Source organism: Lynx canadensis, chromosome A2 (assembly GCF_007474595.2).
Source record: "Lynx canadensis isolate LIC74 chromosome A2, mLynCan4.pri.v2, whole genome shotgun sequence".
Lineage (NCBI taxonomy): Eukaryota > Metazoa > Chordata > Mammalia > Carnivora > Felidae > Lynx > Lynx canadensis.
Genome location: NC_044304.2, coordinates 61,197,077 through 61,213,807, shown reverse-complemented (window position 1 = coordinate 61,213,807; position 16,731 = coordinate 61,197,077). Strand labels below are relative to the sequence as shown.

At 52.3% G+C, this 16,731-nt stretch overlaps 1 protein-coding gene across 6 annotated transcripts in view; it reads right to left on the bottom strand.

Annotated features, from left to right (window-relative positions):
• The window catches only part of OGDH (oxoglutarate dehydrogenase), a 65,833-nt gene that overhangs the window by 21,061 nt on the left and 28,041 nt on the right, over positions 1-16,731 (bottom strand). For 3 of the 6 annotated variants that reach the window (XM_030307601.1, XM_030307603.1, XM_030307602.1), the window contains exons 4-6: positions 16,619-16,721; positions 11,014-11,058; positions 3,200-3,315 (exon numbers count right to left, since the gene is read on the bottom strand). In XM_030307601.1, coding sequence (XP_030163461.1) covers positions 3,200-3,315; positions 11,014-11,058; positions 16,619-16,721 — 264 coding nt within the window. The remainder of the gene's footprint in view (positions 1-3,199; positions 3,316-11,013; positions 11,059-16,618; positions 16,722-16,731) is intronic. The other 3 variants (XM_030307604.1, XM_030307605.1, XM_030307606.1) reach the window with 3 other exon arrangements.

Genomic DNA, 16,731 nt, shown 5'->3' with positions numbered 1-16,731 from the left:
AGTGAGATGGAGGGGAGGTCAGGAGTTAAGAAGGGGGGGAAGGGGAGAACAGGAAGGGAAAGGGGAAGGAAGGAGGGAAAGGGGAAGAGGAAAGATGGAGAGGAAAGCAGAAGGGGGAAAGGGGACAGGAGAGGGAAGAGGGAGGGAAGTCTTTTCCTCCTCTGCCTTCTTGTCCTTTTTCTCTTCTTTCCCTCCTCTCCTTTGAGGAGCTTGGGGAGAGAGGAAGGAAGAACGAGGGCTAGAGGGTAAAGGAGGGAGAACAAAGGCTAAGAACGAGGGCACCAGGGAAGAGGAGGGGACGAGGTGAGGCATGAGAGGAGGACGAGGGTCAAGAAGGGGGCCGGGAGAGGAGAAGGGAGGAGAAGGAAGACGGGGGCAGGGGAGGGGAGGGGGAAGGAGGAGGCAGGGAAGCTCTGGGCACAGGTGGGAAGAGGGCAATGACAGGTGCCCCTGACACCTGCTCACACCTGGGGCATAATTTCCCTGATGGGAACACTTAAAGATCAAAGGAAGATTCAGGCAGAAACTAGAAATGAGTGAGGTCCAGTGTGGGTTGAGCTACCTAACTGGGACACGGGTTACTGGGACCTTGACGCAGTTTTGTTTTTCCCGTTCCTGGCTCCATCCCCAGGAGAAACAGCAGTGAGTTTCAGGGGTGGTTCTCAGCCTCTCTCCCTAGGAACAGGTGCCAAGCGGCCCTGGCTGCAAGCAGATCGTATCGCCCTGGGGCCCCGGGCCTGGCCTGTGGTTCTGGCAGTGCATGTGCGCCAGCAACCTAGTGTGGACAGGCGTGCATGAACGTCCGCACCACCGGCAGGCAGGCAGGTCTGCCCAAATGCCTGGCCACCATGAGCACGGCACTGGGGTGGGGATGTGAGCACCCTGGGGTTGGGACATGCTATGGTCAAGGTCCCACACCTTAAGAGTGGGCTCCTGGGCTGAAAGAGAGCCGTGGGGCTCTGCTCCCTTCCCAACGCCGGGGTCAGGGCCACTGGGACTCCAGCCTGAGGAGGTCAAGCACAGGGCTCTGAACATCTCCACTGTGCTCTGGCAGGGGAGGAGGGCTGAGCTCCCCACTGGAGACCATCTCTGTGAAGGGAAGGAGGGGCAGATGCACAGCATGAGCTCCTGTGCCGACTGGTCCAGTCCCTGCCTTCCGGAGAAACTGTCAGCTCTGAGATGGCTGAGGTGCCTGCAGGCAGGGGTGCGGCGTGCACAGGCTCATCTGGAGGAGGACAGGTCTACAAGGGGTGCTGTTTCTGGGGTCTAGACCAGGAGAGTGCCTGGGTCAGGAATGTCCCAGAGAAACACAACATGAGCACACATGGAATTAAAATTTTTCTAATAGCGCTGAATGAGTCCTCAGACCATGTAGTGAAGTATCAACACGTCAGGTCTTTAATACTAAAAGGTTACTCAGATCCTCTGTACACTTCCAGTACTCAACCGCCACAGGTGGCTGCTGGCCGCGTGTGCACAGAGTGGGTCTATACACTGCAGTCAAGGTGCACACGGAGGAAGAGGAGGGACCAAAAGTCCATTGCCTTGGCCAATCCTGCCCAACCCTCCCTGATGTCCACCTTCCCTCACACTTCCCCATGCTCACCTGTCCCCCATGCCCAAGCCCATCCCTGATGCCTTGCCTCGCCCCAATTTCCGACCCTCTCCCTGCAACCTGCTCACCCCTACACCCATGCCCCCCCTCATCTGAGGTCTACCCTTCCCCCCCTCCTCTCCACCTGTCCCTGTCCCTCACACTGATCCCCCAATAGCCCAACCCTTCCCTGATTACCTGCCCCGCCCCAATGTCCACCCCTCCCTAGCCATGCCCATGGTCCCTCCCCCAATGCCCACCCTCCCTGAGCAGGTCTACCATTCCACCCCCTCTCATCCCCCTTCCCTGTGCTCACCTGCTCCCCCATGCCCACCCCCTCCCTGATGCTGCCCTGCCCCAACGTCCACCCATCCCTGCATGCTCACCCCTCCCCATGCCCACCCTCCCTGATGTCTACCCCTCCCCCCCCTTCCCTCCCACACTCACCTGTCCCCCATGCCCACCCCTCCCTGATGCCCACCCCTCCCCCATGTCCACACCCTTCATGCCTGGCACCAGGTCACCAAGTTTCTACATTTTACCCCACAGCCTAGAAGTGACGAAGACCAAACTGAGGTGCTGATGCCATAGGCCACTTGTCACAAGTTAGACAATGTCACCAATAGACACTCAGACCTTTCTAGGCCACCGTAGCCACATGTGGTACCACTGAAAGGAGCATTTTGATCAGACCCCACCGGCAGGAGTTGGGTCCCCATCGTCACACCTGAGTCACAGGGCTGGGGCTCTGGCTCAGTGGATGGAGGTATCAGTGGTGGTTCTAGGGCCCAGCCTGGAGACCCGCTGCCAGGTGTCCTTCAGCTGGGGATTCCAGGAACGCCAGGTGCCACCCGTGATTCAGAGCATGCGTGCCAGGCAGCACCCCAGAAGGCTGCACAAACCCGCGGGGAGCCCACTGCAGGGTAGTTTTTTTCTCAGTCTGTCTGAATGGGCAGTGTCTGCATATGGAGCCTCCCCCCACCCTGTGTAGACCGTGGGGCTGGACACCAGCAGCCAACAGCAGAGCCCTGTGTAGTCCCAGTGTGTGTGTGTGTGTGTGTGTGTGTGTGTGTGTGTGTGTGTGTGTGTGTAGCGCCCAGCCAACAGCAGAGCCCTGTGTAGTCCCAGAGTGTGTGTGTGTGTGTGTGTGTGTGTGTGTGTGTGTAGCGCCCAGCAGGCTGTGAGGCCCAGCCCCAGAAAGGAGAAGGAAAAGAAGAAAACCACAGAAGGACCCTGTCTGGGGTGGGGACCTGCCGGGTGGCCTGGGGCTCGTTCCCAACGGGGCCCAGAAGGTGGAACTCGTGCTCTGGGGGACCTCACACTCCTGAAGCAAGCCACTGAGCTTGCGATGCACAGAAATGCTTTTTCTCTTCTATGGTTGATTGTAAAAATAAAAGGCATGAATCTTTATCTACAAAACAGCAAAAATGCTCCCCATTACCTTACATTAAAAAACAAACAAACAGAAAACAAGACAAACAACTGCCTCATCTGGAGGCCCTCCCCCCACCCCCTGCCTGCCCCCACCCTATCTGGAAGCCCCTGTCTGTTCAGGTTTGCAGCAGGTGCACTGGGTTTCTGTGGACACACCCTGTGCCCCCTCACCTCCAGCCGCCGGATGATCTCCCGCAGAGGAAGCGCCGACTCCTGTCCCCCGATGAACGTGGTCGTGGGCAGGTGGAAGACCTTGTCCAAGTCAGACTCATCCAGCCCGTAGAATCCTGCATGGTGAGGAGAGAGGGGCACAGCCACACGGGGGCCATAGTTTATGGAAAGGGGAAGGGACTCCCCAGGGGAGAGAAAAGAGAAGAGCAAAGTCATAAAAACCTCTGATGTATATGAAAATAAGTAATGTCTTATAGCTAGGAACACAAACTTTAGCAACAAACAGCTGTAAACATTACTGGTGTGGTAGTTAAACAGGAAAAATGTCCATATTATGTGTGTACTAGTCCAGTGAACCAGTTTTTCATAATTTTTTTTAAAAAAAAATTTTTTTTTTCAATGTTTATTTATTTTTGGGACAGAGAGAGACAGAGCATGAACGGGGGAGGGGCAGAGTGAGAGGGAGACACAGAATCGGAAACAGGCTCCAGGCTCCAAGCCATCAGCCCGGAGCCTGACGCGGGGCTCGAACTCACGGACCGCGAGATCGTGACCTGGCTGAAGTCGGACGCTTAACCGACTGCGCCACCCAGGCGCCCCCAGTTTTTCATAATTTAGGAAGCACTGTACTTCAAGGTCCCAAGGACATAAATTTTGACTTAGAAAGGCACTGGGTAAGTTAATCAGAAAGCAAAAGAGAAGCAGTTAAGGGAGGAATTCAGGTAGACACTGAAGAACTGGTGTAGAATAGGGCTAGGACCTTGTGTGCGGAGGTGGCGGGCGGGGCTGGGGGGGCTGGGGGACCGGGGGACTGAGGCGTGAGGGCATGGGCCGCGGCCGCCCTGGATGAAGGTGTCCCTCCCTTCTAGGAACCGCACATCTGCACCCATCCTGCAAGTGGAAGTGCACAGGTGCCCCCAGTACCACACCAGCAAGGACCTGCTGACTAACCACTAGTATTTTCTACGTTGCCAACCACACAAGGCGCCTCTGTATCTGAAAGTGTATTTCAAACTGACAAAAACGTGAAGGGAGGGCTCTTTCTCAGGCATGACGTGCTTGTTTCGTGTCAAGGTAAGTGTCACGGGAGGAGACCTGGCAGACTGTCGGGTGACACAGCAGGCAGGGTCACTTCACACCAGCATCCCAGATGCCAGGACAGACAGGGAAGCTCTACACCAGTGCGCCGCGGTCTCTGTCACCTGGCTGTGCAAGGTCAGACTGTGTCCTGGTTTCTGCCTACCCGAGTGGCAACAAGACGCGATGGCCCAGTGTAGGACTCAGGCAGTTGCCGGCAAATACAGTTGTGTGTCTGAACTGCTGGGAGGTTTGTAAAATTGTATATTTCCAGGCCCCATCCCCAGAGCTGACTCACTGGCGGCACATGGGCCAGGAGTCCCCCGGTGTTCCCATTCAAGCTGCCATGGGAACCACAGCCTTTATGTCTTTAGCAATTCTGCACACGTTTTGTAAGTCTTCAAAGCAAATTCTGTTTTTCAAACACTTTTTGCTGGCTTTTTCACGTGGGGGTAGCAATGGCAGCAGTGGTGTGGGTGACCCCATGCGTCCGTGTCCTGCCGCTATTCTACCAAGAATGAGGACAGGCCATCGCATAGGTCCAGGGAGGCTCTGGGCGTTCACAGTCCAGCGCGTGGCAGTCACGGGGGGCAGCCAAAGTCATTTGGGTGCAGGGAGAGGGGCATTCTCCCTAGCTGATGAAAACACCAGGCGTGGCTACTCTCGGGAACATTCTGACCCGGAGACCCTCAGCCTGCCATGACCTTTCAGCATAAAGTGCCCCTGGCCTCAGCACGGCTCTTTGCCTCCATCATCTTATCTGAACACTCTGGGGCTGTCCCAGTGAGCCTCTGCACGGCCAGCCCTGCTTCACGTGAGAAACGGAACCTCAGACACCTGTTTCCAGGAAGGTGGAGCAGACATCTTCGTATCTCTTCCCCACTAACCGCAACTAGAACCCAGACATCCTGCATAAAATGTAAGACAATGTCAAAGGGTGGAGAAGAAGGCTGACCAGCCAGTGAGGTCCCCGGATTTGCTTCTGGGCTCCCATACCCCAGATGTGGGGCAAAGAACCAGAGATCTGTGAACTCCTGCAAATGCAGACAAAAAAAAGCCCCAATCAGAGCCACTCTAAAGGGTCGGGAGAGGGGCAGCCGAGCAGGACAGAGAGCTTTGACAATGACGGCTCTATTCTACCCAAGCACACAGACCACACCCTTGCCAGGCTGCCATGCATGCCAATCTCTGGCCCCGTCCCAAGGCTTCAGGCCCAGGATGGAGCTCAGGTTTCACTCCCTCCGGGAGGTTGTGCACAAGCCCACTTCCCCATCCTAGTGTCAGCGGGGTCTGTGGGGACCGGGATGCGCACCCCAAGCTGGCAGTGAGGAGGCGGCCCCTCCCTGCCGCAGCAGTGTGCAGACGGGCCCTGCTGTCACAGAGCTCCGAGTGAGACTCCAAGTCTGGTAACACCCGCACGTCCTGGTCTCAATAAAAGAATCTGTCACAACAAGAACACTGCAGACTGAATGAAGAAAGACAAGCAACAGACACCAGCAGCCGGTGGCACGGACGCTGGGGATTACCTGGCGGGGGCTCCCTAGGAGCCGTCCTCAGACGACTTTGGTGAGCAATGAGAATGTGACAGAGACAGTGGGGAACCAAGTCTCTGCAAAGACTGGGGACGCCAAGAAGGACCAGATGGGAAATTCTGAAACTGCAAAATGCAATAGCCCTGAGTTAAAGCTGGCAGATAGGCTCAGGGGCAGAATTAGGGTCACAGGACTGGGGACCTTGAAAACAGAATAGTAGAAATGAAGTAATGTGAAAGAGAGAGAGAAAGCAGACTGGGGAATGAACGAAGAAAGCCTCAGAGACACGTGACATAAAACAAGAGACTGTGTTGTGCCCATGAATCCCAGAAGGGGAGGAGGGAGAGGGAAGCTGAAAAAAGGGACTTGGAAAATAATGGCTGAAATGCCCCAAACATGGCCACAGACTTCAACCCACAGATTCAAGACGTGGTACGAACTCACACAAGAAACCCAAGTACGACCACGCCAAAACACGGCATAAACTTCTCAAAATTAAAGATGAAGAAAGAGTCTCGAAAGTAGCAGTTGTCCAGGACACCTCACCTGAGGGAAAAACCACTTGCATGACTGAGGGTTTTGCATCAGGAACAAGGGGGCAGAGTGGGGTCCACACACTTTTCCAGAGCATGAGGAAAGAGTTGTCTCCCTAGAACCCCATGTGCCGGGTTTAACACGCTTTAGGAACGAAGGGGAAATGGAGATATCCTCAGTTACAGGGAATGAAGAGAGTCTGTCACCTAAGGAATGGCTATTGGAAGTGCTCTACAAAGAAAGGAGGTGATGTCAAAAGGGCTCTTAAACACTAGGAGGAAGTCAGGACATGGAAGGCAAAACACAGGCAAACAAACCAGATTTCCTTCTCCTCCTGGGTCTTCTAAGTTTGGTTTGATGTGATGCCAAACCTCTGACCTGCCTGATGTGGTTCTAAATGTAGGCAGAGTAAGTATTCAAGACAATTTTACTTTAAATGGGGAAGCTAAAGGGACGTACAGGGAGGTGCACTTTCTACACTTCACTTGAACTTGTAACACGGCGACACCAGTAGGTTATGGTAAGTTCTATATATATAATATCATACCTAGACAACCACAAAAAAGGCAGAAAAAAACTACTAAAAACATGTAAATATGACCAAAAATACTATATATAAATAAAAGTGAAATTTTAAAATGTAGGCTTGGGGTACCTGGCTGGCTCAGTTAGAAGAACATATGACTCTTGATCTCGGAGTTGTGAGTTTGAGGTCTATATTGGGTGTAGAGATTACTAAAAAACGTAAGTAAACGTTAATAAATAAATAAATAAAATATAGGCTTAAAAATCCATATGAAGTCAGGAAAAAGAGCCAAGAAATGAAAAAGAAGACAACAGAAAAGAAAGAATAGGAAGTTAGACTTAAGCTCTAGCATAACAATAATTACATTAAATATAAATGACCTAAATACACCAATTAGAAGACAGAGATTGGCAGAAGACAGAGATTGGCAGAGTGGATTAAAAATCAAACAAACAAAAAAACAGGACCCAACTATATGCTTGTCTAAGAAATCCACTTTGACTATAATCTTACAGGCAGATTAAAAGTAAAAGGATGAAAAAAGATATATCATGTAAACCCAAGCAACAGCAGAAGTGGCTCTATTATTACCAGCTAAATTAGACATCACAACAAAGAAAGTTAATAGACACAGAGGGAGCATGACATAACTATAGGTCAATCCACCTAGAAGATACAGCAATCCTAATTGCACATGCACTCAACAGTGGAGCTACAAAATATATGCACCAAAAACTGAGGACCAAAAGGAGAAACAGAAACTCACAACTATAGTTGGAGACTTCAACTCTTCTCTCTCAGTAATTCATTGAAAAAGTAAATAGACAAGGATGTAGAAGGACTCAACAACTATCGACCAACAGGATCTAATGGGCACTGACAGGACATTTCACCTATCAGTAGCAGAACACACGTTCTAAGTGCCCATGGAACTCAAGACAGACAACACCCTGGGCCATAAAAAATCCTCAACAAATTTAGCGGAATTGAACAGAGTGCACCCTCTAACCACAAATGAGTCAAATTAGAAATCAGTAACAAAAAGACAAAAGGAATGTCTCCAAATTATTGAAAATGAAACAACATGACCCTAAATAATCCACAGAGCACAGAAGAAGTATTAAAGGGTATCAATACAATGACCTGAATGGAAAAGAAATACAACATATCAAAATGTGTGGGACAGCTAAATTTACAGTAGTAAACACACACATTAAAAAGAGAAAAAGTCTTAAGTCAGTAATATAAGCTCTAACCACAAGAACCTAGAAAAGGAAGGGGGAAACCCCACACAGAAAGCAGAAGGAAATAAAGATAAAAGCAGAAATCAATTGAAATCAACTGAAATTGAAAATAGCAAACAACAGAGAAGAATCAGTGCAACAAGGAGCTGGTTCTTTGAAAAGATCAATAGCACTGACAAACCTTTAATAAGACTAACAAAGAAAAAGACAGAAATTACCAATATCAAGAATAAAAGCGGCTATCAATACAGACCCTGCAGAAATAAAAAAGATACTTAGGGAATACTACAAACAACTCTATACATGTACAACGTATACTTGACAACTCATATGAAATGAACCAGTTCTAGAACAATACAAACTGCATTACTCACCTGATATGAAACAGATAATTTGCAATATCTCTACCACTATTAAGGATATTGAATTCATAAATAAAAAGTTTCTGAAAAAGAAATCTCCAAACCCGATGTTTTTTTTTGAGAATTCTAGAAAATGTTTAAGCACTTTTAAAAAATGTTTATTTTTGAGAGAGAGGGGAGAGAGAATCCCAATCAGGTTCCGTGCTGTCAGTGCAGAGCCTGATATGGGGCTTGATTCCACGAACTGGGAGATCATGCATGACCTGAGCTGAAATCAAGAGTCAGATGCTTAACCCACTGGGCCACCCAGGTGCCCCTCTACCGAATGTTTAAAAAAGAATGAACACCAATATATGTAATCTCTTCCAAAACAGAAAACAGAAAAGAAAAGAAAAAAAAAACACCTCATTTTATGAGGCTAGAATTACCCTGACACAAAGAGCAGACAAAGACAGCTGAAAAAGAAAATTACAGACGAATCTCCCTCATTAATATAAATACAAGAAATGCACAGTTGTAGGAATATGTATAAAAAATTATAACCAAGACAAGTTTGTTCTAGCAATGCATGCTGGGTTCAATATTTGAAAATCAATCAATGTAATCTACCATACTCTCAGGTTAAAGAAGAAAAATCATATGATTATATCAACAGATACAGAAAATTTTCACTCTTCCTCATAAATAACAATAAGCAAAAATAGGAATAGAAAGGAACTTCCTCAACTTGATAAAGAGCATCTACAAAAAAATCCGTGGCTAATATTATACTTGGTGATGAAAGACTGAAGGCTTTCCCCCTAAGACCAGAAACAAGGCAAATATGTACATTCTCAGCACTCTTACTCAACACAGTGCTCTAAGTTCTAGCTAGGGCAATTAGGCATGAAAAGGAAATAAAAGACACACGGATTGGGAAGGAAGAAATAATTGTTCCTATTGTCAGGTGACATGATTATCTACACAGAAAATCCTAAATACTCTACAAAAAAAAAAAAAAAAAAAAAAAGGCCTAGAATAAGTGAGCTCAGAAAGGCCACAGGATACAACATAAATGCAAAAATCAATTCCATTTCTAGATATTGGTAATGATATGTAGACACTAACATTAACAAGAAAAAAAGTCTTGGGTATAAATCTAACACAACACATACAGAACTGGTAAGCTGAAAACTACAAAAAGCTGACGAAAGAAATCAAAAAAGATCTACATAAACAGAGAGGCATACAACGTTCATGGACTGGGAGGCAATGGAGTAAAGACAGAAAATCTCTTTAACCAAGCTGTAGGTTTAGCACCATCGTTACCAAAATGTCAGCAAGTCGCTCTGTAAACGCAGACAAGCCTTTTTTCAGATTTAAATGTAAAATGCAAACCTAGAAAAACCACTAGAAAAATACACAGGAGACAATCTTCAGGTTCGTAGGCTTGGCAACGAAAGCACAATCCATCAAAGGGAAAACTGACAAACAGACCTCATCAGAATTTAAAATTTTGCCTCTCAAAAGACTCTATGAGCCAAAGAATGGGAACCACGTGAAGGTCCCTTAATGAGTAAGGAGTGGACACAACGGTGGGAGCCCACGGCAAGGGGTGCCGCTCAGCAAGGAGGGACAAGCTGGAGTGACAGAGCAGCCTGGATCAAACCCAGAAAAATCACGTTGACTGAAAAATACCAAATCCAAAATGCGACGTATTATGACTGCATTTGCATAACACCCTGAAATGATGAATCACAGAAATGGAGACCAGGGTGGTGGCTGCCAGGGGTTCCACGGGGTGGGATGGAGGGGAAGCAGGTGGGGCTGAGAAGGGCAGCAGGAAGGACCCGAGGTGACGTGTGGCCACACCGGCACGGGGGACCCCTGTGAACTCTTAGAGCTGCTGTGAATCTACAGCGATCTCACAAGTGCAATCAGGATGAGAGTCACAGCTATGAGACGATGGAGGAAAAAGAGACCCTCTGAGCGCCAGCTGGCGTGGGTAAGACTGGCCACTGGTGGGGGGTGGGGGGGATGACGACAGGCAGATGGCCCCCAGCACCTCACTCTGGATTCCTCAAAGGCGCTTTGCCCAGAAGCACAGGTCACTGAGGATTCCTTACTCGATGAAGTACGTGTTTACAGTACTTCAGGTGTCCTTCACACACGGGAAGATCAAAGAGAGATCTTGTCCAAAACGCCCGGGAAGCAGAATCTGAAAGAATCCAGAGCCCCGTGGAAGGCACAGCACGGAAGGTGGTGGGAAGGAGGAGCCGACATGCACAACACCGTGTGGCGTCAGGCCCCGCCGGCCCCGGCAGGAGCCACAGGCCACCTGCACCGGACAAGCCCAGCGAAGCAGCGGCCACACACTCTAGGAGGTGAAAATGGACAGGGACAGAGACGACACAGAAGTGGCTTCCCCTGCTGGGTGACAGCCGAATGACGGGACAATCAACAGTCAACTTTCCCCAAATGGCATGCTGGGAAAAGTTGCACATCCTGCTGAAATGAAGTCCTCGGCTCAAGAAAGGGGAGAGGCTCGTTGTTTTCCTACCTCCTACGGTTAGCATTCGGAGTCGTTCCTTGAAAACTGCAAGGTCTGAGAGGCAGAGTGAGGTGGCATGGGTGAGCGCAGGAGGAAAAAGACAGCAAGAGTTAGTTGAGGACCCAGACACCCCAACCCTGCACCGTCACCACGGTCACGGGGAGCACAGACACCGTCACACAGACAGACACCAAAAGGGAACAGGATGGGGCTTGGGGGCTGAGAGCTGCTGGGGTAAGTGTGGAAACCGCTCAGGAAGAGCAGGAGTGAGGGGATCCTGAGGGAGGGATGCGGGCCAGCCACCGCAGTAGCGGCAAGACATTCTCCCGACCCGTCCCGTCCTGTCTGGAAGAAGCGGCTGACACAGGCCTCTCCTGGGACGTCAGACCCACCCAACCCAGCTGGCTTTGGGAACAGAAAAGGAGAAGGCCTAATGTCTAGCATACCGTCCTCAGAATCGGGAGCACCAGGCAACAGACCAGACTTACACCTCCAGACTCTGATGGGTCCTAGAGGACACATGCAGGTCCTCGGTCCCCCCCTTGGCTAGACGGCAGAGCTGGGGGGGAGCCCGGCTGCAGAGAACCACCCAGGGGGCCTACACATGGCTTCTGCTGCAAGCTTTTCAGTGCCCGTACCGTTCCTGGCGCTTTCCGGGCCACTGGCGAAAACCCACACGTTTGTCTGGACGCACAGAGCACTTTTCTGACCCTGGTCACCCAGCAGGGGGCATGAGCCTGGGGAGGTTCGTGGCAGCGGGGCACCCAGGCCTGACTGATGGTCACTGCAGCTGGTCCCTGCCCTGGGAGTGCAGAAGGCGGCCAGTGGATGCCGTCTTGGGGGCTGAGAGTGAAAACTCTGAGGCAGGGCAGGCAGGGACCCCTGCTCTGGGTGGTAAGCCCCCCTCCCCACCCACAGGGACAGCAGCACCCAGCAAAGACCGCAGAGCCGGTGGCTCTTAAGACAACAGATCGTCGAGTTCTGCACAGAAGTGCGGATACTCGGCTTGAGGCAAGAATAAAGAATCTTCATTTTTCTCCTTCTATCCTCAGAATTAAGACACAGGGCCACACCAGGCGACCACCCCCACCCAACAGGGAAATGTAGGGGGCCACATCTGTTAACAATCTACAGGCAACACACGAAATGTCCTGAAATGTTTACATTTGTTCACTCTGTACTGGTTACGTGGACGTGTTCAGTTTCATCTGTACTTCTTTGTCTTTTTAAAATAAAACGTGAACAAAGACACCAGCTGAAGGCGAGTGGAGCGGCAGCGGCATTCTGGTTGTCATTTACAGAAAGTGCATGGGGGCCCTAGCTATCCACACGCGACACCACGCTGGACGTGGAGAGGCTGGGATTCGGCCACGGTGCCCTGCGGCGTCCAGCAGGACACCTCTGCAGGGCACGGCCCCTGTGGCCCTGGCTTGACTCCAGCCTGATTCCCAGTTCTTCACTCGGGTGTCTGGTGGCTCCGCACGCCACACATGGCAGTCCCTAAACGTTAAGTGAATTGTTCTCTGTTGCTCTGAAATTAGGAAAGTTGACTAAAAAATCAACTCTATTTTAGTTATTCTCCCCGGCCATCAAGGGAGCACAACTGGCCCTGGGGGATGTGGAGTGGTGGAGCAGGTGGGGAGGACCAAGAGGACCAGGAGGATGGGCAGAGAGGCCCCATTCCTGGAGCAGGTGGGGAGGACCAGGAGGACGGGCAGGGAAGCCCCATTGCTAGAGCAGGTGGGGAGGACCAGGAGGAACAGGAGTATGGGCAGGGAGGCCCCATCGCTGGAGCAGGTGGGGAGGACCAGGAGGATGGGCAGAGAGGCCCCATTACTGGAGCAGGTGGGGAGGACCAGGAGGACCAGGAAGATGGGCAGGGTGGCCCTGTCCCCCACTAATGCACTCAAGCATCAATGCTGCCGTGATCTTGCACTTCTGACTTGGCTTTGTAACTGCAGACACACCTCGCGTTGTTGGACTTCACAGACAGGATCGGTCTAACAAATTTTAGAAGTTGACACATTTGTGGCAACCTTGCACCGGCAAGTCTATGGGCCCTGTTTGTCCAACCGTATTTGTGCACTCCGTCTCTGTGTCACATGGTGATTCTCACCGTTTCAAACTTTCCACTGTGACTGTGGTCTGGATGTGAGGAAGGCCGGACGGCACTTTTCAGCATAAAGTATTCCGAACTAAGGTGTGCACGTGGCCTTTACCCACAGTGCTCTACTGCACACTCACAGTGTGAATGCTTCTGTGCAAACGCGCAGGGAGCCAAAGCGCTCACGGGGCAGGCTTCAGCGTCACACCAGTTTTCCTGTGCAGGTCTGGAGCTGAGCTCGAGGGGTCTCCAGCCACGCCCCCCCCGCCCCACCCCAGCCCTGCACTGAACTCAAATGTGAACAATGGTGGCAAACAGGAGCAGCACCGTGAGGTTCTTCCCTGCTCTTTATAGATTTTGTCTCGGGCCCCCTTTAATTGTGTTTAAATCTCACACCATGGTAAACCACCTCTCCGAGGGTGCCCCAGACCATGCGAGGGTGACTCGGCTCCTTCCCCACCCAAAGGAAGGAAGTGAGGGCTGCGGGCACAGAACACCAGCCCCAAGGCAGAACCGCACACAGGCGAGGCAACGTGGCTGCGTCCACAGTCTGTAGCGAAGATGGCAATGCCCAGACTCCACAGGACTCTCTGTCTAGACCTTTCCATCCGTCACACCCTGATCCATCTTTCCCACCAAGCAGAAGAGGCCTCACTAGGAAACCCAATCCTGTATGCACCCCCCACAGCCTCCCCTGGGGTTCAAGGTGGAGCGTGTGCCGGGGCCTCTCAGGTCAGCGCTCCCGACTCTCCTCCACAGACGTGGGGTTGACAGTACAACCTGACACAAATGAAGATGCATTACTGGGGCCCACCTGGGACACCTGGCTCCCCACAAAAGGTGGGAAAAGGTGCCCCGTTCCCAGTAATCACCTACCCAACTGTGGCCTCATTCAGAAACTGTACCAACATTAGTGTAAATTTAAAATCGTAGTTAAAATAATCATGTCCTCAACGTTCCTGCCACACTGGCGGTGTTCTGTGTGCGCTACATCCGACATAACCCTGGAGCCCTGGCTGTCCAGGAGCACTGCTGGCCACAGAGCCTGCTGGGACGGGTATGAGCCTGGCTACTGGTATCTGTTTATTCAGGTGCTGGAAGGCACGAGATGGTAGGGTACAGACCCTAGGCCAGCATTTCCCCTTCTCAATACTGGCCAAGGGGCAAGAGCTTCGTGGAAACTATTTCACATAATCCACTTTCTTTAAAATAAAAAACAACTCCGAGTGGACACGAGCCATGCCGGCACTGCACACGAGTTCAGCACGGGACACCGCGTGCTGTCTGCCTCCGGAGCCCACGCCTGCCCAGCGCTGTGCCCCCTCCCACGTGATTCTTCAGCAGAACGTGCTCTCAAACGTGTGTGGAGCGAGCTTCTCCCCAGCCTCGGTTTCCCCATAAGAGAATGGACAAATTGTGCTCACCTCCACAAGGAGAGGTCAGCCTGGAGGAGGTGCGAGAGGGTCCCAGGCCCAGGGAAGCTGCCGCGTGACTGGGTGGTGCGTCCCCAAGACCTCCACATGGAATGTGCAGGCCACCCTACTCAGGCCGTGGCTCTGGGCTCCCTCACCACTACTGACTCCGGTGTGACCCCAGGCTGCCTGCCCCCTCAGTTGCTCTCATTGTGACCACAAGGTCTGACAGCTACTTACGTCAGAAGACTGCTAAGCACCGCACTAGCTCACACTCCCACGGAGCTCAGGAAGCTCCAGGCAGCATTCTAACGAGTTTATCTAATTCTGCAACAGCCTCACGGATGAGGAGACGGAGGTGCACAGCCGCTCCCACCAAGGGGGCTGGTGCTGAGGCCAGGCCCGTAGCCCAGAGGAGACCATGGGCACGTTAGCGCCCGTGCCTGGGTCCATGAGCAGCGGTCAGGATGGACTGGCTGTTTTCCTGAAGACCTGCACGTGCCAAACTGACATTCCTGCAGATTTATTTCCAGTGTTTGCACCTGCAGACCCGCTATTTCCAGTGTTTGCACGTAAAGCAAGAACTCAGCACAACTATTCCATGCTGACGCTCAACTTCACACAAGCACAAATGCCCAGGGACACTATTCTAAGATGGAATGTTAAGGGGAGGCCACAGCAGCCCAGAAAGAACTGGAAAGCATGATGTAAGCCCTGCCCTGACCCCCGCCTCTGCCCCGGGCCAGTGCTGTGAACAGATACTGAAGAGTCCACAGGCTTCCCACCCTGCACAGATCAGTCGGGGGACTTGTAAGCATCCTGTGCTAGAGCCCGCAGGATGCAGCTCGGTCCTGGCCTGACCAGCCTCACATGGGGCAGAGCAGAGCTGTGTGCCCCCCTCCCTGCAGTGCTAATGAGAGCCCATAACCAGCAGGAAAGGTCCACTTTAATACCAAGCACCCTGCCAGCACGGATGCCCCCAGATGGGATGCGGTGTCAGGTGGGAGATGGCAGCCCCCACCTCCTGTGTCTGGGAACACTAGCCTCCCAGGCCCTCACTGGTCTCTGGGGGAGAGGCCCCAGGCCCCCAGCTGGCCCCGGGCGGCTCGCCTGCCTTCCACACCTGGAGGGGACTCCCTGGGGAGGACTGGAGGCGCCAGCCAGGGCTTCAGGACAGGCAAGCATTGGTAGAGTGGGGCCTGAGTGCTTGCAGGGTGGAGAGGAAAGGGAGGAAGCCCGGTACCCCCAGCAGCGTTTCTCCAGTGGAGACGGCAGCGATTCGGTCTGAAACCTAGCCTACAGGGTGCCGGGACACTACGGTGCGGGAGACCGTTATTCGAGGAGGTGGGTTCCGTGCCCCCGATAGGGCAGCGTTAGGCAGGTAGGCAATCGTCAGTTTTAGTAGCATGCACGGTGTGTCTGTGGACACCTGGCCATTTCGAGATCAGTCATGTCTCAGCACAGGTTAGTGGCACAGTGACCGAGAGCAGATTAACTGGAGGAAGCAGCTGCAGGGTGAACCCAGTGCCCTGTGCTGCGCGGTGGCAAAGGAAGGGTGGGGACGCGTGACAGCAAGTGCCCGAGCGCCACACACACGCCTCCCTGCACGCCGGGACACCTTCCAAAGTTTCCTCGGTGTGATCACCAGCATTTACGGATTGACAGCCAGCGCACAGCACGGACCCGCCCGCTACAGGCAGCCATGTCTCGTGCCCAAGAGCACAGCGCGTGCCCACGGCCCCGAGAAGAGTCCCTGGAGGGGTGGAGGCCACACTGCACCGGGATCTGGACACCCAGCCAGCACAGCTGGCCTCCGGCATGTCTTCTGACCTGCCTGCCCAGCGAGGCCATCTTTTCCTCTGTGCCACAAACCTTTTCTGCCCCAAATTTTACTCTCCAATTTTGAGACCCAGACAATTGAGCTCACACTGTCTGGCTGAAAAGCTGGGATAAACGTAACTCGTCCCAAACGCACTAAATATTGAGTGATCAGAACGAAGGAAACTTCAGAGTCTCTCCCTGGCGCCTGAAGACACCCTGGCCGCCACAGATGTGACACCGGGCGGCGGCGCGGCGCTGGCCGCCCCCAGACCCTCACCAAGTTTGTCTGTGGATGAGATAATGTCAGCGGGCACGGAGGAGTCCAGGTCGGCATCCAAAATTCCCAGGGGGTCCAGCTGCGCTACATGGTGCCCTCGTATCTACGAGCGG